This window comes from Rhinolophus ferrumequinum, chromosome 11 (genome assembly GCF_004115265.2).
Source record: "Rhinolophus ferrumequinum isolate MPI-CBG mRhiFer1 chromosome 11, mRhiFer1_v1.p, whole genome shotgun sequence".
NCBI classification, from domain to species: domain Eukaryota; kingdom Metazoa; phylum Chordata; class Mammalia; order Chiroptera; family Rhinolophidae; genus Rhinolophus; species Rhinolophus ferrumequinum.
The window spans coordinates 50,962,901-50,979,724 of record NC_046294.1 but is presented as its reverse complement, the minus strand read 5'-3'; the positions used below and the strand labels follow the sequence as shown (position 1 = coordinate 50,979,724).

Below are 16,824 nucleotides of genomic sequence, written 5' to 3'. Positions count from 1 at the left end.
GGGAAAGAGGGCAGAGAAGATGGAGAGAATGAGGGATCTAAGCCTTCGTCACCATTCCACTCACTGATCCCTAGGCTCAACAAGTAAATGTGACATCTGGTCAAACTAAAACCGCAGTATAAAATATTAAAACAGGAGTATGAAAACACCTAAGAAGTTTAAAATTATACACTAAACTCTTTCCAAAAAATTAAATTCATGTATTAAAGAAATCAGAAAGAGGGGGGAGAAAAGGAATCACAGGCAGATAAAAGTCAACTCTCAATTATCCATGCTAATAGAGGAGGGAAAGGGAGAGGTCAAACAGGTTAAAGAAACCCACATATTATCTAAAAATACTTTGGCAAATACTTGAAAATTCTTCCACCAAGCCTTTTCCAGGACAACTAACAAGTAGTACAATGACTAATTAAAATTTTCACCTCCTCTCCCTTCCCACCCTCTGACTAGAGGTACTCCCAAGCAGCAAAATAACCAGAGTGGGCAGTATTAGGTGGGGGAGGAAGGGAAAAAAGGAAAAGTAAGGGGCATGGTTAATCTGTAAATGGAATATGTGCCTCTGAATAATTGAGAGCTTCAATTTTGAAATAAATAGGAGAAAAAGCCTGAAATAATAATAACCTATTTGCATACCTGTAACTTGGTCTTTCACCCAAATATAAGGATAAATTCATTCTTTAAAGGGGAAAAAAGGAAAAGGAGACTAAATAAATGTTATCCTTTAAGTATGAAACTGATGCATCAACTTACAACTAATTGCCCCACACAATATTGTTCAAATGCTTTTAAGGTACTAATTTTGTATCTAAGTGCCTCTGAATGCAAGCTATTGTTTACTACTTTATTATCTAGCACACAAGTTTCCTATTACCAGTTCTCAAATTTGAATCTAGGCTGTTATTATTTTTAGAGCATCCCAATTTAAAAGTTCACAGTAAATTAAAGAAGGAACACAATATTTGGATGTTTCAACCATTTTGGTCTGACAACCAAATACTTAATGTCTCTAATGGAAAATTTCCAAATTTCTACAATACATACGTACCTACCACTGAAAAAAATCTCAAAATTCAAATAGCTAAACTTTCAAACTATGCAGTTAAAAAAGGTAGTACCCCATTTTATAGGTTAAGTAAAATGAGGTACAGTGAAGCAGAACACAAAGCTAATGGATCTTCAGGGTCAATACAAATACTGTCATTTATTTTAAATGCACTATTTATCACATTATGAAAATATATTGAGTTTTTTCCTTTATTTTATTTCACATTAAACCATAAAAATAAACAAATGAATTATACTGTATCTTATTTTATGAAATGTTCCTATCATCCTGCATTAACATTTATAGGATAATTTCTGTTCCTCTATTCTTCATGAGGCACTGTCTCCATACATCCTATAATGCTTGGCTTGATCCCTGCCCCTTAGCCCTCCACCTCCCTCCACCCCATCTGTCAAATAGTTATAATGATCTGAAAACAATTTGATAAAACTCCTTTATTAGTTTATTGTTGGCTTTTTAAAGTAAATTAAGATATACTGTATTCATGTTTCTTAAATGCAGAACATGTATTTTATAATCCTTTTTGTGAATCTCAAAACACATGAAATACTAGAGTTGGTTATCAAAAAATTTATAACGCCTATTTATAAAGCAATATACACATCAAATACCATTACAAAGAACCTCTAAGGGGCTATCAAATTTGGGGAGCACACTACGTTGTTATTGAACTTTGCTTCAAGTAAGTTCAATATCTTGAATCATCTCATCTGCTAAACTGTGGTGGCCTTTACTTACATAGAGATTACATTGTAACGGGATTTGACCTGAGTACTTAGAGCTTGCCTAACCAAAGGCAAAACCATAACCAACTGAATAAACAATTAACACCATTATGGTCAGGGTCCCTGAGTACAGAGATATTACTATTAAGATAAAAGACTCAGGAATCTGCTACACAATAGGAAGACTATTTCACAACTATGTTATACTACGTCATAAGAATCAGGGGTGGTATGACTAATGGCTTACTTATGTGCAATTGTTGTTAACCGTTCATCGTTTACTGCTCTCCGAACTTCAGCACGGTGGCGTTCTGTTGAGATGCTATGAAAAAAAATAGCCATTATAGAACTCTGCCAAGCAGGCAGCTCTTTTCTATATTTTATTAATGTTTAAGTCAACATTTTGCTAGGGGGAGGGAGGACAGGATTGAGTTGTGAAAAGATATAGATGGGGCCTAACATATATCTTCAAATGCTTGATTTAATTAGTAATAGAAAAGGATTCATACTGATCCTATGTAACTGCAGCGAGAATTAGCGGCAAATTAGAAATCACAGGAAGACAAGTCATTAGTTCCAAAACTCAAAAATGTCAGACCATGTTCAAGATTAGCAAAGGTTCCTGTTATCTAAATATGCAAAAACCCACTGAATGACCCCTAATCGTGGTTACTGAGAAAAGGATTTTGGCACTCAGAATAAAGTCTTCTAAAGTCCTTTCTAACGCTTAATAGTTTATAATTTTATGTTCAAAGATTATAATAAAGAAATAAAAGTGGCAAGATAATCTGTTTCCTGTAGCTATATGCTATGAAACTTAACACCAGGATGTTATTCCTTTATTCACACTTCAGCTGTGTGTCTTCTACAGTGTATCATGTACCACTATAGTAAAAATGTGCTTATGTTGATCCTGATTAAATATATATAAAGTTAATATTAACTGAAAAAAGGCTACACCCATTCCATCCATAAGTACTCAATAAAATAAATACCACACGTCAAATTGTAATCTTTACTGCTGCTTAAGCTAAATTTAAATCATGAACTAAAATAAAATTTAAGGGGCTAGAACGCAGAATTTATGAAGCAGTATAAACAACACACAGAAAATATAAATCGTTAAATATGCAGACAATAAGACTGAGGATTTGGCTTAATAATATCCCTATATTAATGTTAATCAAATATAAGAAAAGCTTCTTCCCTATTTTACTTAAAAAAAGAATAGAACAAAATGACTTTAAATGTAGAAAGGAAATTTTAGTTACAACATTTTCTGAAAAAGCTCAAGATGTTAGAATGGATCAATCAAAGTATCATAGAACCCCTTTCACGATAGTTTTTTAATGGATTCAAGTGCCACTCTAGTGAGAAGCTGAAGAGATAAACTATCCTTAAGGCAATAACTATATAATCACCACCCATTTCTACATCTTCCTATTACCTCCTTCTTCTCCCCCAAAAAATGTCACTGGGCCACTCTAGATCTTCATATCTAGTTGCTGCCAGCTCTTTCTTCTTTCACCCATGTCAAAAATAACTCCCTTTCCCAGGTGGCCCAAGCCTAAAATAACCTACCTTAAACCCTTTCTGATTATATTACAGAATAAATGGTAAATTATGTAATTTTCTATAACAAAGCACACAACTCAGATGGGATCTCTAAGCACCAACAATTGAACAGCTGTCTTCAACTTGAGTGTGAAAAGTGTATCTAAATCTCTCAAAATGAAATGTCTAGAGTCATGTCTCATAAACTTTTATGATAATTTACCTAAGAACTTTTGAGAGTTCTCCAAGAAGATCTTTCTTTTCCTTGGTGAGATCCCCCTGTGCCCGAAGTGCACTGATAACTCCAGCATATGCCTCCAATTCTAGAAGAAGAAAATTATTTTATCAAGAAAGGCCTTCAATATTTTAATACTGTGGCTATATATAGTGAAACTTCAGGGCAAGAAACCTAAAAATCACTATACAAATATTTTTTTAAATTCCTCTCAAAAATTTTATCTAGCAACAGATTAAAATGTCTTTTTAAATTTTATATCATTTTCTGTTCATTGCCTCAAGAAGTCACATATATAAAATGTATAGTAAAAAAAATCTAACAGTAAATATTTTGTCTCACACATTATCACTGAAGAACATTTAACTCAAATGCTACCAACAACTGGAAACAGGCTTTAAGTGATATAATAAGGCTGATAAAAGGAGTTGTTAGCATTACTGAAAGGTACCTTCCCTAACCAATCCTTGACATAATTCCTTAGGCCTACTTAAGAATTCAAACTATATTCCACCTCCCTCCTAGATAGTTGCGAGTACTAAATACTGTGCAACTGAGAAACCACTGAAACAAGAATGAAATGACCAGATTCTGATTCTAGCACTGCCACTTACTAGTTGTGTGACCTTGGGCAAGTCCTTTCTCATCTCTAAGACTCAGTTTATCTGGAAGAGACTTTGAAGGTACCTTCCATATCTAAGATCCTCTGCATCAATAAAAACCACCATCAAAATGACCAAGGCAGATTAGGGAACATGCATTGTTCTCACAGCGTCCAGGACTTAAAATACTGAACCATAATGCCAGACAGTTTCATTTCACTCTTTCCATAGCAACAACCATTATGAAATGAAACTGGTGATACCTAGTACTGTTTAAAATATAAAACCAAAAAGTCGTCAATGGCTCCCAATGAACTATGCCTGACTCCCAGTGTACTTCTTATGTACTACCTTTGTATATATATCATTTCCCCGAAAATAAGACCTAGCCGGACCATCAGCTCTAATGCGTCTTTTGAAGGAAAAACTAATATAAGACCAGGTCTTATAGTAAAGTAAGACACAGTCTTATATTATATTGTATAAGACCCTGTTATATTATATAAGACCCGGTCTTATATTATAATAAAATAAGACCGGGTCTTATATTAATTTTTCCTCCAAAAGACGCATTAGAGCTGATTGTCCGGTAGGTCTTATTTTCGAGGAAACACAGTAGTCCCCTTCTACACTGACTCTGGGCTTGGCATGTGACTTGCTTTGGCGCATGAAACATCAGCATACCTGACATAAACAGATAAGCACTTGCACACAGGGCCTTGCTCTCTTGAAACCCTGAAATCACCAAACTGTGAAAAAGCCCAGGATGAAAGGCCACATGAAACAGAGGCCCAGCCATCTCAGCTGAGCCCAGTCAACCGGCTAAGCTACCATCTGAATACAGACACATGAAAGAGCTCAAACAAGACCAGCAACATAGATGGAATAATGAGAAATAATAAAAGTTGTTGTTTTAAACCATTAACACTGTGAGACAGGTGTATCTGAGTGGAAAAAAAAAATAATGGGAAATAAGTGTCCAGACTCTAGTTATCTTCTCACTCGATTCAAATTGCTACCAGTATTTGCTACTTGCCAATGTCTGACATAAAACAGACCGTCCAGTTAGCCAAATAATGAAGTCAAGGACACCTGCACCCTAGGTACTACATCAATAATAAACTAGTAGCCTCATTCATATTATTCACAGTTCTGTCCAAAAAAAAAAAAAGCTTTACATAGAAAAGTGAGCTGACTATATTAAATAGAAATATCTAGTCCACCTGAATTATCCCAGATGTAAACTCCCTGCATGTCTAATCTGTGCTGGATGCTGTAATATGTAGATGCTTCACGGGGGTCTCTCTGGAAGGACAAAGCTCTGCTGCTCTGAGTACTGAAGGAAATACCATATTTTGCCATGTATAACGAGCTCTCGTGTATAATACGCACCCATGTTTTTGGCCCAAACTTTCAGGAAAAATAAAATCTTTCATTTTAATTTTTTTAATTCATATTTTTGTTTACATTTAGGTTCTCGTTTTTTGTATTATAAAGGAATTTTAGCACTTATTTTTAAACATATTATGGTATAAGAAATGTTATGTAACAAATAATTACAAAACAAGAACAGATACAAGGTACAAGAAATTTTATGTATTGGTAACAAATTTACAATATTTACACATCATAGAAGGCCAAGAACTCTTCATTGTTGCAAGTTTGTCGTAAGTTCAAGAAAACCGATTATTGTATTCCAGGGTATTATTTTGCATATGGATATCGTTATTGATTTCTAGAGTTACACTTTTAACTCATAAGCATAAATAAAAGAATTAAAAACATTTACATAGATACAGAATTAGTACTACCCATGTATAATGCACATCCTTATTTTTCCCTCACAAATTTAGGCAAAAAAAGTGTACATTATACACAGCAAAATATGGTACTTAGTTCCAGGAAATAATATCTGAGCTACTATCACGACCCAAAATAGAGTTCAGAAAAGCACTGGAGATAACCAACTAACAAATCACTATACTCTAAAATGTTTATGCCCCATTTATGAAATATTTTAGTCCTATTGAGTCCTGTTATGAAGGCAAGCATACCTGCATCCTAGGTTTATACTAAATGGTATGCTAAATCCTGCCCTCAAGGAGTGAACTCTAGAATAAAGCTCCAGTGAAACAAGTCATCAGGCAATTATGAGATAGTGTACGATATAGCGGTAAAGGTACAGAGGAAAAACACATCTAGTCTGGAAGCATAAGCTTTAATCAGAATGAGAACTGTGCTCCAGGCAGGAAAGGAAACAAAAGCAAATGTGCAAAAAGGAATAGAAAATACAAGAGCAGACAATATTTCATACAGTCATCAAACTTCCAGTAACGGTCAGTGACTATGCTGAGAGTTTACACTAGAGGAAGTAAAAATATGCCTGTACTTGGATAGTCACTAATTCAAACCAAATATTACTTGAACATCACTACTACAAGGTACCATGGAGAATATTTATATGAACAAAACAAAGTCCCTATCCTCAAGGGGATTCAAATCCAACAAGGGATGCATGTAAGGGAATAGCAAAGGATAAAAATGGAAAAGTGGTTTGCTGCCAGACTACGAAAAGCCTCTAATTCCAGTCTAAAAAAGTTTTTATTTGATAGGGCTCAGTAATTTACTGAAGGAGGAAGGAACAGCAGAAAGAAAGGAATGAGGTTTTGTAGGTTGCAAGATAATTTAGGAGAATGTCAGTATCATAAAAAGAAATGGAGAGGTTAGAGAGAGGAAGTGAGTGGAGGAAAAAGAAAAAGAAATTCACTTTTAGTCTTTGGAATTTACAGTGATCAAGACACTATTTCAAAAAAACAAAAGTGAAATTAACTAACAAAATGCAACAAAGATTTTTGACATTTCAAGTCCCACTTCAAGTCTGACTAAAAAGTCATGCACGAAAGAGGTGGCAATCTCAACATAAAACTGGGACTCAGAACAGTTACCATAGCTACACAATCCAAGGCACTTCCTCCCCTTCTCTAAAAATTCACTCATTGTAAATAACCTTTAATAGATTCCCAACCTCCTTCACATTTGATTTCCATTGTGATGAGTATCCTCAGATCCTGACAAATATTAATTCCTGGTATTATTTTGGGGCCATTCTCTTAGTGTTAATTGTAATGACACATAAGGTATACTGAAATAAACGCAAACACCACAAAAAAACAAAAGATTTACCAAACCCTTTTTAATAAAGCCCTCAACCTATTCCATTTAAACAAATCAGCTATTCAATTATACTACAGTCCATAAAGCCCCACGTCAGAGTCATAGCTCAGGACCAGTCATAAAAAAATAGAGTAGGAGAGATGCAGAATAAAATGAAGCATTTAACTACCACAAATTCTCTATTCCAGTTTCTTTATATTTAAGTAAAATCTAAATGTTTAGCATCTTATCACACAATGATTTATAACTATTTTTAAAAGAACAAAGCTAATTCTTGAAATATTTTAAGCTAATTCTTAAATACAGTACCTTCTCTAAACTTCGAACCTAGAGCTAATGTTTGAAGGCAATTCAAAGGTTTCATTGTCATGATAACGAGCCAATGGGTGGGGAGGAAGTCTTTCTGCAAATCACTATCCAGGCTCACCTCCCAAAGTGAAGGGTCACTGAAGATGACATTACCCTGTAGGAAGGCTGTTTTCTTTTGTATACCAGCAGCTCTCCAGCACCATTACCCACACAGCTCTGACTAAAATTAACGATAAATTTGGACCTCAAGTTTACCATTTTTATACTAACATAATCTCTTGATTCAAGGCCCCAAAAGCCCAGAAACTTTAATTTATCTACTGAAGTTGTGATTTGTTCCTCCTTAATTATTTCAGCTGTGAAATAAATACAAGCCCAGCTTTATAGTTGGTAGCTAGCAAGTTATAGCAATTGCATGTAAGTATGTAGAAAACCATCCCTAAATTAGTACTAAAAGTTTGGATAGAAGGTTAAATGGGAAAAAAAAGATACGGGAATAACTGACAAAAAAAAAAAAATCCCTGTAGTTGTGGTAAAATACAATGCTAAGAAGTAGTTTAAAATAGAGAAATCTTCATTGTAGCCTGATGGGAAATAAAAACGGCAAAGGTTATTAGCAAACAGGACTGGAGCAGCTATGACCAAATTTATACAAAGGAAATCCCAACAAACATTTCTTTTGAAGATTCATCTGCAAAAAACTAAACTGTCTGAAAGCAACTGCTTTAAAACACTATACACTGAGATATCAGGCACTGTGATAGGCCCTTTTTATATACAGTTAATCCACATAACAAACTTATGAGGCAGATATTGTTATCCTTCCTTTACAAAAGTGTTGACAGGTTTAGGGAGACTGAATAACTTGTCCTTGATCATGTGGGTCATTAGTAACAGAACCAAGATCCCAGGTCTATTTAAATTCAAGGCCTACACTTTCCCCTTCAAAATCATAGATACAATGATTCATATCCACTGCCAAAACATTTAATGTTCTTTTCAAATTATTTTTTCATTTACTGAGCACCTACTATGTGCTAACCTGAGATTACAGTGATAAGTAAGACAAGATCCTTCTTGGACCTTACAGTCTAAGGCAGCATTTCTCAACCAAGGATCCTCATCTGAACCACAGAATACAGAAAATGATTTGAGTCACTTAATTTTCCCAAGGATGGTACATAACTAATACCATTCTAGACGCATGAGAAGTTAGTTCATTACATAAAACAGATGCCTTAGCATCAAGGCCTTAATTCTCTCCCTAAATGCTAAATAAGAAAGGCTGCTCCAAAGGAAAATAAACACAAAATAATTCATTACAAGCGGAAGGTGTTTGATTACTGATAGTCAAATATAATTTGGGAAAATCAGCATAGCTTACATTAACTTAGAATTCAAAAACAGTATGTAATTCATACATACATTCATGAAGGTTAAAAGTTTGCTTAAGAGAGACAAGAATCATGTTCCCTGGGTTGAAATCCTGACTCCATGCCTTACTATCAGCATTACCTTGGGTTCTAAGCTTCAGTTTTGTCATCTATAAAATGGGGACAAAAAAAAGAAAAATACCTACCTTTTCAGTTTGAGTGACGATTAAATGAAATATTGAATGTAAAGAACTCAGAATAGCCCAGAACCCTGAAGAACTCTTAGTTGCTATGATTATTATTACAATTCATGCACCTACTATATTCAAAGCACTATGCTAGGCACTGGGGAAATAACAATGAGTAAGGTGGGAACTACACCTCTAAAGAATTTCTAATGAATGCAAACAGCCGTGGTCCAAATGGAAAGAGAAAAGTATCACAGAGAGGCATCAAAACATGAAAATTAAAATCATACCCAATTTTCGAAGAATTCTTTTGCATTCATCCCTGCTGAGATCCAAAAGGGTTGGCCACACAACAGGCATTGCTGCTGCTTTTTGGTAGCCCCAAAGAGCTTGTTTTCCCTACCAAAACGAAAAACAAAAAATCAAATTACCAAAGTACATTCAAAAGGCCACTCACCTGGAGATCCACTCTCTAAGAAGTCAAACCAATAAGACTATCTCACAATCCTATTTCACCACATTTTCCGACTTCTCACAAATGAAGAACTAAACAACCATTTGGGAGCTTACTATTCCAGCCTATGACAGTGGAGAAAGCACAGGCTAAAGAGTCATACACCTCTAGATTCTCGTTCCAGCTTTCCACTGACTGACTGTGTGATCCTGGGAAAACTGGCCTATCTGAGCATATGTTTTACACATCTGTAAAATGTTTTACACATCTGTAAAACATAGGTATTATCACCCAGCTTGTCATAAGGATTAAAGAACGGTGTATGTGAAGTTCTTATAGTCGCTGGCACGTTGTTTAATAAACGGGCGCTACTACCTGCAGAACCTTGGGCGAGTCTGCTTTTTCACTTATGAGTTACATGAGATAAAATATGGAAAGCTCCTAGCACGTTATCTGGGTTAATGGAACTTAAAGAACTTTCTCAAGTCTTAACAATTTAAGATGAATTTACACCCTGTAGTCTTTAAACAACCATGGACCAAAAGTCTGGATGTCAGGAACTTACTTGGTAACGGGAATTCCCTGATCTAGAGAATAAAAAGACAAAAGCCATGGGCGCTTGCACAATACCTGCTTAGCACACAGTAGATCTGCTGTAAATATTTGTTAAATAAAAGATTGGGAAGAGTGAAATGAATGAAGGAGTGAGTGAACGAACGAATGAATGAGCCACCTCACTGGTCTGGAAGTCAGGCACAGAACCGTAATAACTGCTATATCCCGTTCCAGGCGCTGGGGCTGCTAACTCCCAACTCCACGCCTGGAGTTGAACCCCCTCCCCCTACTTCCCATAGTCCCCTCAGCTAACAACCAACCCAGAGCAAGGAGAACTGGACTGCGCGCCCCAGCCGGCAGGATGACATAAAGAAAAGGGGTGGGGAGGAGGAAGAGGGGCAGAGCCAAAGGAATCCGCTCCCTCCACAAGCCAGTCCCCGCCTCCCGACAGGATCTTGGAGGCGGCCGGCGACCGCCGGAATCAAGCACCACGTCACAGCATCCCGAAGCGTCCCCGCTAGCGGACCCCACCGCGGGGCCACATCGCACTGGGAAATCTGGGCAGCAGTTGCTGGAGCCCGATCCGGGAACCGGGATCTTGTATAATCCTTGCCCCACTCATGTGTCAAGAAGGCGAGCCCGCCCCGCCCCTTCCCCAAACACGCACTCTCGCAGCACCACAACAGAGCAGCCAGCCCACCTTCCTCACCGTTGCCGCTCGGCGCCAGCCCCAATGTCAAGCCCACGACCCAAGCCCTTCGCGACCAGTAGCAGGAATCAGGGGCCCCGGCCAGCATCAGCGCCTCACTCCCTCCTCTGCGGAGAGGACAACGGAGAGAGGGTAGGCGCGCGGACAGCCAGGCAGATGACTGAGACTCACCGGGAGGCTCCCAGAACCGGACCCCCGAGATCCCATCACGGGGCCTGCCAGAGTCCCCCTCAGCACACCTCAGGAGCCCAACGATCCCGTTAGGAGACAACGGAGAATGGGGCTGGGCGCCCCAAGCCGGGCTCCAAATGCTTGGCCCGGCGCTCCTCCAGCCTGGTTAATCTGCCAGCTCTCCCCAGTACCCTGTCTGAGAGTCACCCACCTGCCCGGCCTTTCGTGGCTCATCTAAAAGGCTCCTCCGCCAAGACTAGGGGACACCAGGAATTGGGTTTGTTTGCGGTGCCTCAGAAGGGGCAAGATGGCGACAGGTATCAGGGCGCAGGCGCAGCTGCGCGCTGCCAGTCGGGAGATGTAGTTCGCCTTTCCCGCCTTTCGGAGATCGGACTGCAGAAGGCCTCCATTCTCCTTGTCCCTCTTTTCCTCCGCGTTTTGAAAGGAAACGGGAGACATCGCGTGGGGTGATGGGAGTTGTGGTCGGAACCCAAACTCTCTTCTTTCACTCTAGGTCGGCTGTCGCACGCGCAAGGAAGACTGGGATTGTAGTTTCCTTGGCTTCGCATACCCTCCTCTCAGGCTTCGCGCGCCTCGCCTCCAGCTGCCGTCTCCCAGCCAATCGGCTGCTTTCTCTGTTACGTGTGGCGTCATACGTAGTGGTCAAAATGGCGTCGGTAGCTGGATCCGAAGCTTTGCGGCGGCATTTGTTCAAGGCGAGATTAGGGAAGGTAGGAAAGCAGCTTCGTTCCTGAAGCGACGTGGGGAATTAGGATCGGATTTCCCAGAGTCATGGGAGCAGTTATCAGCGGTTTCCAATGCTCCAAACTCAACTCGAGGAGAGAGTTTGCGCAACGAGAACCGACATAGTGGACATCGCAGTTGCCTTTATCCGGTCTGGAGGTTGCCGAGTTGCAGAGAAGGGGAACCTGAGTGTCCCCGACTTCGGGTTTCTCCACGTGTGAAGTGGGAATGGTAGTGATATCTCGTGCTATATCTGTCAAAGGCAAGAAGGAGAAGGGATTTATTTGAGGCCCTACGACGTGGTACGTTCACCCTTCAGCCCTTGTACTTAATCACAGAACAATAGTGTGGAGAAAGTATTGTTGCCCCTGTTTTACAGATGAGAAAAGGGGCCCAATAACTAGTTACTCGCGGCCATAAAATCGAAGCCAGTGCCTGGTATTCTTGAAGATTCGAATTTTGTGATTGCCCTCCCTCTTAAATGTTGTACTTTTAGAAAATTGGATCTGGTAAAAATGCGCATGTCAGAAGTGGTTTTTAATATGCTTTCTTGAAAAAGTGGGGTTGTTATTACCCTTTGGGGACGTTGTGATACACGACGTAGGAAAAAATTATTTGTCAATTGTAGACCACCACAAAAACGTGTGAAACTTCATGTTCTTGAATGGAGCTGTAGATTAGGAAGAGAGAATAAATAACAGCATTTAAGTTTCCTACTATTGCCTTTTAGCCGAAAATACCCCTTGAGGTCCAGGAAAATTGTTATTGTAAAAACGCAATTCTGCCTCTTCAGAAAGCCATGAAATGGGATAAATAATCGCCAGGCTCTCCCTCCATTCCCTCCCTGATCTTCCAAAACATTCTCTTCCATCTGTTTCCCACTGAATTGAGGTACTCCCTGTTTGGGGGCCAATTACTTAACTCCTGGAAAGATGGTAAATGAAACTTGAATAGATTTTGTAGTTTAACATACTACATTCTTTGAGCTTCACAGCATCTCGGTGAGGCAGGTATCATTAAGATTCCTATTACAATGAATGAGAAAAACATATTCAAGAACTCACCCAATTTCACAAAACTAGGAATTGAAGGAAGCTGGGCTTCATAACCCCAGGTCTTCCGACTTCCAAGTGATGGAGTAGAAATGGAAAGACAAACTGTTTACAAAACTGATCCTGACTGTAATAAGTAGCATGTGAGTCAAGAATTATTATGTGCTTACTAGGTGCCAGTACTTTTCTGAACATTTTCACATTTTAATTTATTTAATGCTTAAAACAACTTTATTAGGTAGAAACTAATCTAATTACAAATGAGGAAATTGAGGCACAGGAAGGACATTGAATAGCTTGCCTACAGTCACACCTAAGTAAATGGTAGGTAAACCCAGGATTTAAACCCAAGAAACTTCTCACCAGAGTCTATTCTAGACCAGTGGTTCTCAAACATCAATGTTCAACTGTTTGAGGATCTTGTTAAAATGCAAATTTAGATTGAGTAGGTCTGGATAGGGCCTGAAATCCTGCATTTCTAACAAGTTTCAAGTGATGTTGATGCTCAGGCATCAATTGCGTCTAATCCACCACACATCCTCCCTTTCCTCCTAGCCATATTTGTCTTGTAGCCAGAAACTGCCTTCCCCATGCTGCCTCTGACAGCTCCGTAGTACCAGAATTTCCCAACATTAAATTCTCTTCCTTAAAGATCAGACTCAGACTTTACCCTTAAGAAGCTGTCCTGCCCGTACCTTTCCCTCTAGGATGAAATGGACATTCCCACCTCTGCACCTACACCACTCACCACACATCTTGTTACAGAACTCAGAACATTGATACAAGGTCATTTGAAAGTTACCCTGACTAGGCAATGAGGTCTTCAAGGTGAGAGACCAGGTATGTGCCCTGGAGTGCCTAGCACATAAGAATAATAGCTAATACTTATCCAGGGCTTTATTCCAGATGCTATTATATATATTAACTTATTTAATCTCCACAATAACTTTTATCAGATACAGTATTGCGATTTTATTGGTGAAGAAAATAAGGCACAGAGAAGTTTTTTTACCCACGGTAAGCTAGTACATAGAGCCGTGATTTCAATTGAAGGCACTTGGACTTCAGGAAATGTATGGTAAAAATGAGAGCCACCCTCCACTTCCAAGGAAGAAAAAATGTGTTAGTGTACAACACCTGTCTCAAATGTTACTGCTCCATTGACTAAGCAGGTTTTGTAGTGCTGTATTAGAGAAGGCAGATTTCACCATTGTCATGAAAATATCTGTTAAGCTTCTATGGTGGTGTACAGGTAGGCAAATTGAAATGGGTAAGACCTTAGAGATTCGTTTTCTAAATGGAAAAACCTGAGTTCCAAAGGGGCCACATGAGCTCACCGAAGTCACACAGGAATGGCATGGCAGGACTGGCAGTGGAAACCAGCCCTTTCAACTTCCAGTCTGCTGCTTATTTCACTCACCACACTGCCCCTACATTCTTACCTTCAGAGAATTTTGTTTCCATACTGTATAGCCAACGTGTGTACTAAAAATGTGAACAGCAAGACAAGAAAAAGAAATAAAACAGTAGAATAGCAAATAAATAGATCAAGATGAGTGGCTTTGGGGGACAGAAAGAAGGAAAGTAAATGGATAACTGGCAATTACGTATCCAGGCTCAATGGAGGATCAACTGCTAGAACAGCTTCAAAAGGAAGTGAAAGATCTGGCCACTGCCATCACTCCTTTTCCTCTCTGTCCACCAAATTCTGTAGTCTCTACTTCGTAAACAGCGGATGCCATTGTTTTGGTGGGCTGATGATGAGGCCTCTTACCTGTGTGGAATGAATGGACCTTTTTACAAATTGTTTTCCTCCAAGGGAACCTCTCTGCACTCTGTTCCTGTGCTCCACCATACTGCCCAGGCTGTCAGGGTGAGCTTTCTAGAACTCAGATCTCATCATGTCAGTCTCCTGCATAAAACTCTCTGGTGGCTCCCAGTTGCCAAGAGAATAAAGTTCTAGTTTTTTTTACAAGCAAACCCATGCTAATGCAAAGAAACTTCCTTACATAGCTAACCTTTCCCTGGAGCAGTGCTGTCACCTGCTTATCTTGGCTAAAATCTGACATTTTCCTTAAGTTCATTGCTTCCCTGTCAGCGCTTTTGAATAGAGTTCTTCCTTGTCCCCCATCTTCAATATCTTGAACCAAAGTAAAGGCTGGCATTCTCCTAACTTGTCACTACAACTTCCAGACCATCTACCCCTGCATTGAAGCTCTCACCATCAAGCCATGCACACTGCATCCCACCCTCCTTCCATCACCCTGGCAATGAAGGAAGATTTGTTTAAGTCCGCCGATGAGCTTAGCTTGCCCCATCTTCCACTCTGCCTTTGTACTTAGAAGAGAGTTGTGAAATCTTTCCCCAGCACTGATATTCGAGTGTGCACTTCTGTGACTATATCCTGCACTCTGTTCTCCAGAACTGTTCACCTGTCAAACCAGTAACCAAGGTCGTCCACATTCTAAACAAAACTTCCTTTTATGTCAGATTTCTTACTCCTTTACCCTACCAAACCTGCTCTTCAACTTCAGAGAAATCTGCAGAATTCTGCAGTTTACAGTGTCTCAGTCCCAAGTTTGCTCCCCTCCTCTGGCTTGCCTTTCCTTTCCAGCCTGGACCCCATTATCATTTACTTCAAACTCAAATCTTATCAGCACTTTCAAGTTCCTTCAACCACCTCTGTCCTTCCACATAGAGCTTAAAACAGCCCTCAACTTTGGATTAGTTTCTCTACATCTTTTCCCATGTTGATATATCTATTAGTTAACTACTAGTGCATAATAAATTATCCCAAATTAACCATAGTGACGTAATAAAATTTTTATCTCAGACATCTTTTGCAGTTTCTTTGTGAACCGAGCAGCTTAGTTGGGTGGTTCTGGCTTGGGGTCTCTAAGAGGTGATGTCAGCTGGGGCTGCATTCTGAAGGCTGAAGGGCGCTGGAAGATCAGCTTCCAAGGTAGCTCACTCACATGATTGGCAAGTTAATGAGGCTTCAGGGATTCCTGAATCCAAGGATTCATACAGAGCCAGTCTTAGTATCTCTCCATCCTTCAGCTTTGTCTTGACCATTGGCTTCATTCTCAGGTTCCACGTGTTGGCTCCCAGCAGTTCCAGGCGTATATCATCCCTGCTTACAGCCTAAGCAGAAAAAAGTATATGTCATCTCTTCCAACAGTCTTATCAACAGTCTTCTTGCTCTGTTGGCTGTTGGCTCCATCTGGGTCACGTACCCATCCCTGAACTGTGGCCAGGGCAACGTAATGCCCTGACTTGCCATGCCTGAACCACATGTTACTCTCTGGGAAAGGGGGGACTGGTGTGGGTAAAGTCAATTATTCCCAAAACACATGAAGTGGGAGTGAGAGTAGGCTTGGTTTCTCTTAGGAAAATTAGTGTACTGTTAGCAGAGGAAGACAGAAGAATGCTGCAGAGCAAAATCACAGGTACTTACTAAAACTATGGCAACGTGTGATAAGAGTCATAAAAATGTTCATACCCTTTGATACAGGAGTCCCCATACTGAGAATAATCCAAAATATGGGAAAGTTGTATTTATAGATTTTAATTTCAATGCTATCAAAAAATTGACAACCTGGAGGACAGACGGGTAGCTCTGTTAGAGCGCAAGCTCTGGGCAACAGGTCTGGTTGGATTCCCACATGGGCCAGGGAGCTGCCGCTGAGCTCCCAGGTGGCCAGATGGCTCAGTTGGAGCGCGTCCTCTCAACCACAAGGTTATCAGTTCGACTCCTGCAAGGGATGGTGGGCTGCGCCCCCTGCAACTAACAATGGCAACTGGACTGGAGCTGAACTGCGCCCTCCACAACTAAGACTGAAAGGACAACAACTTGACTTGGAAAAGTCCTGGAAGTACACACTGTTCCCCTATAAAGCCACGTTCCCCTTCC

General features: G+C 39.7%; 1 protein-coding gene across 6 annotated transcripts in view; it reads right to left on the bottom strand.

Moving 5' to 3' along the window:
• EMSY (EMSY transcriptional repressor, BRCA2 interacting) overlaps nucleotides 1-12,710 on the bottom strand; it is a 91,770-nt gene extending 79,060 nt beyond the window's left edge. For 4 of the 6 annotated variants that reach the window (XM_033120356.1, XM_033120358.1, XM_033120360.1 and 1 more), the window contains exons 1-5: nucleotides 11,327-12,710; nucleotides 9,517-9,625; nucleotides 3,569-3,668; nucleotides 2,039-2,113; nucleotides 634-675 (exon numbers count right to left, since the gene is read on the bottom strand). In XM_033120356.1, the coding sequence (XP_032976247.1) occupies nucleotides 634-675; nucleotides 2,039-2,113; nucleotides 3,569-3,668; nucleotides 9,517-9,586 (287 nt within the window). In that variant the 5' untranslated portion in view covers nucleotides 9,587-9,625; nucleotides 11,327-12,710. The remainder of the gene's footprint in view (nucleotides 1-633; nucleotides 676-2,038; nucleotides 2,114-3,568; nucleotides 3,669-9,516; nucleotides 9,626-11,326) is intronic. The other 2 variants (XM_033120359.1, XM_033120357.1) reach the window with 2 other exon arrangements.
• Nucleotides 12,711-16,824: the final 4,114 nt, after the last annotated feature.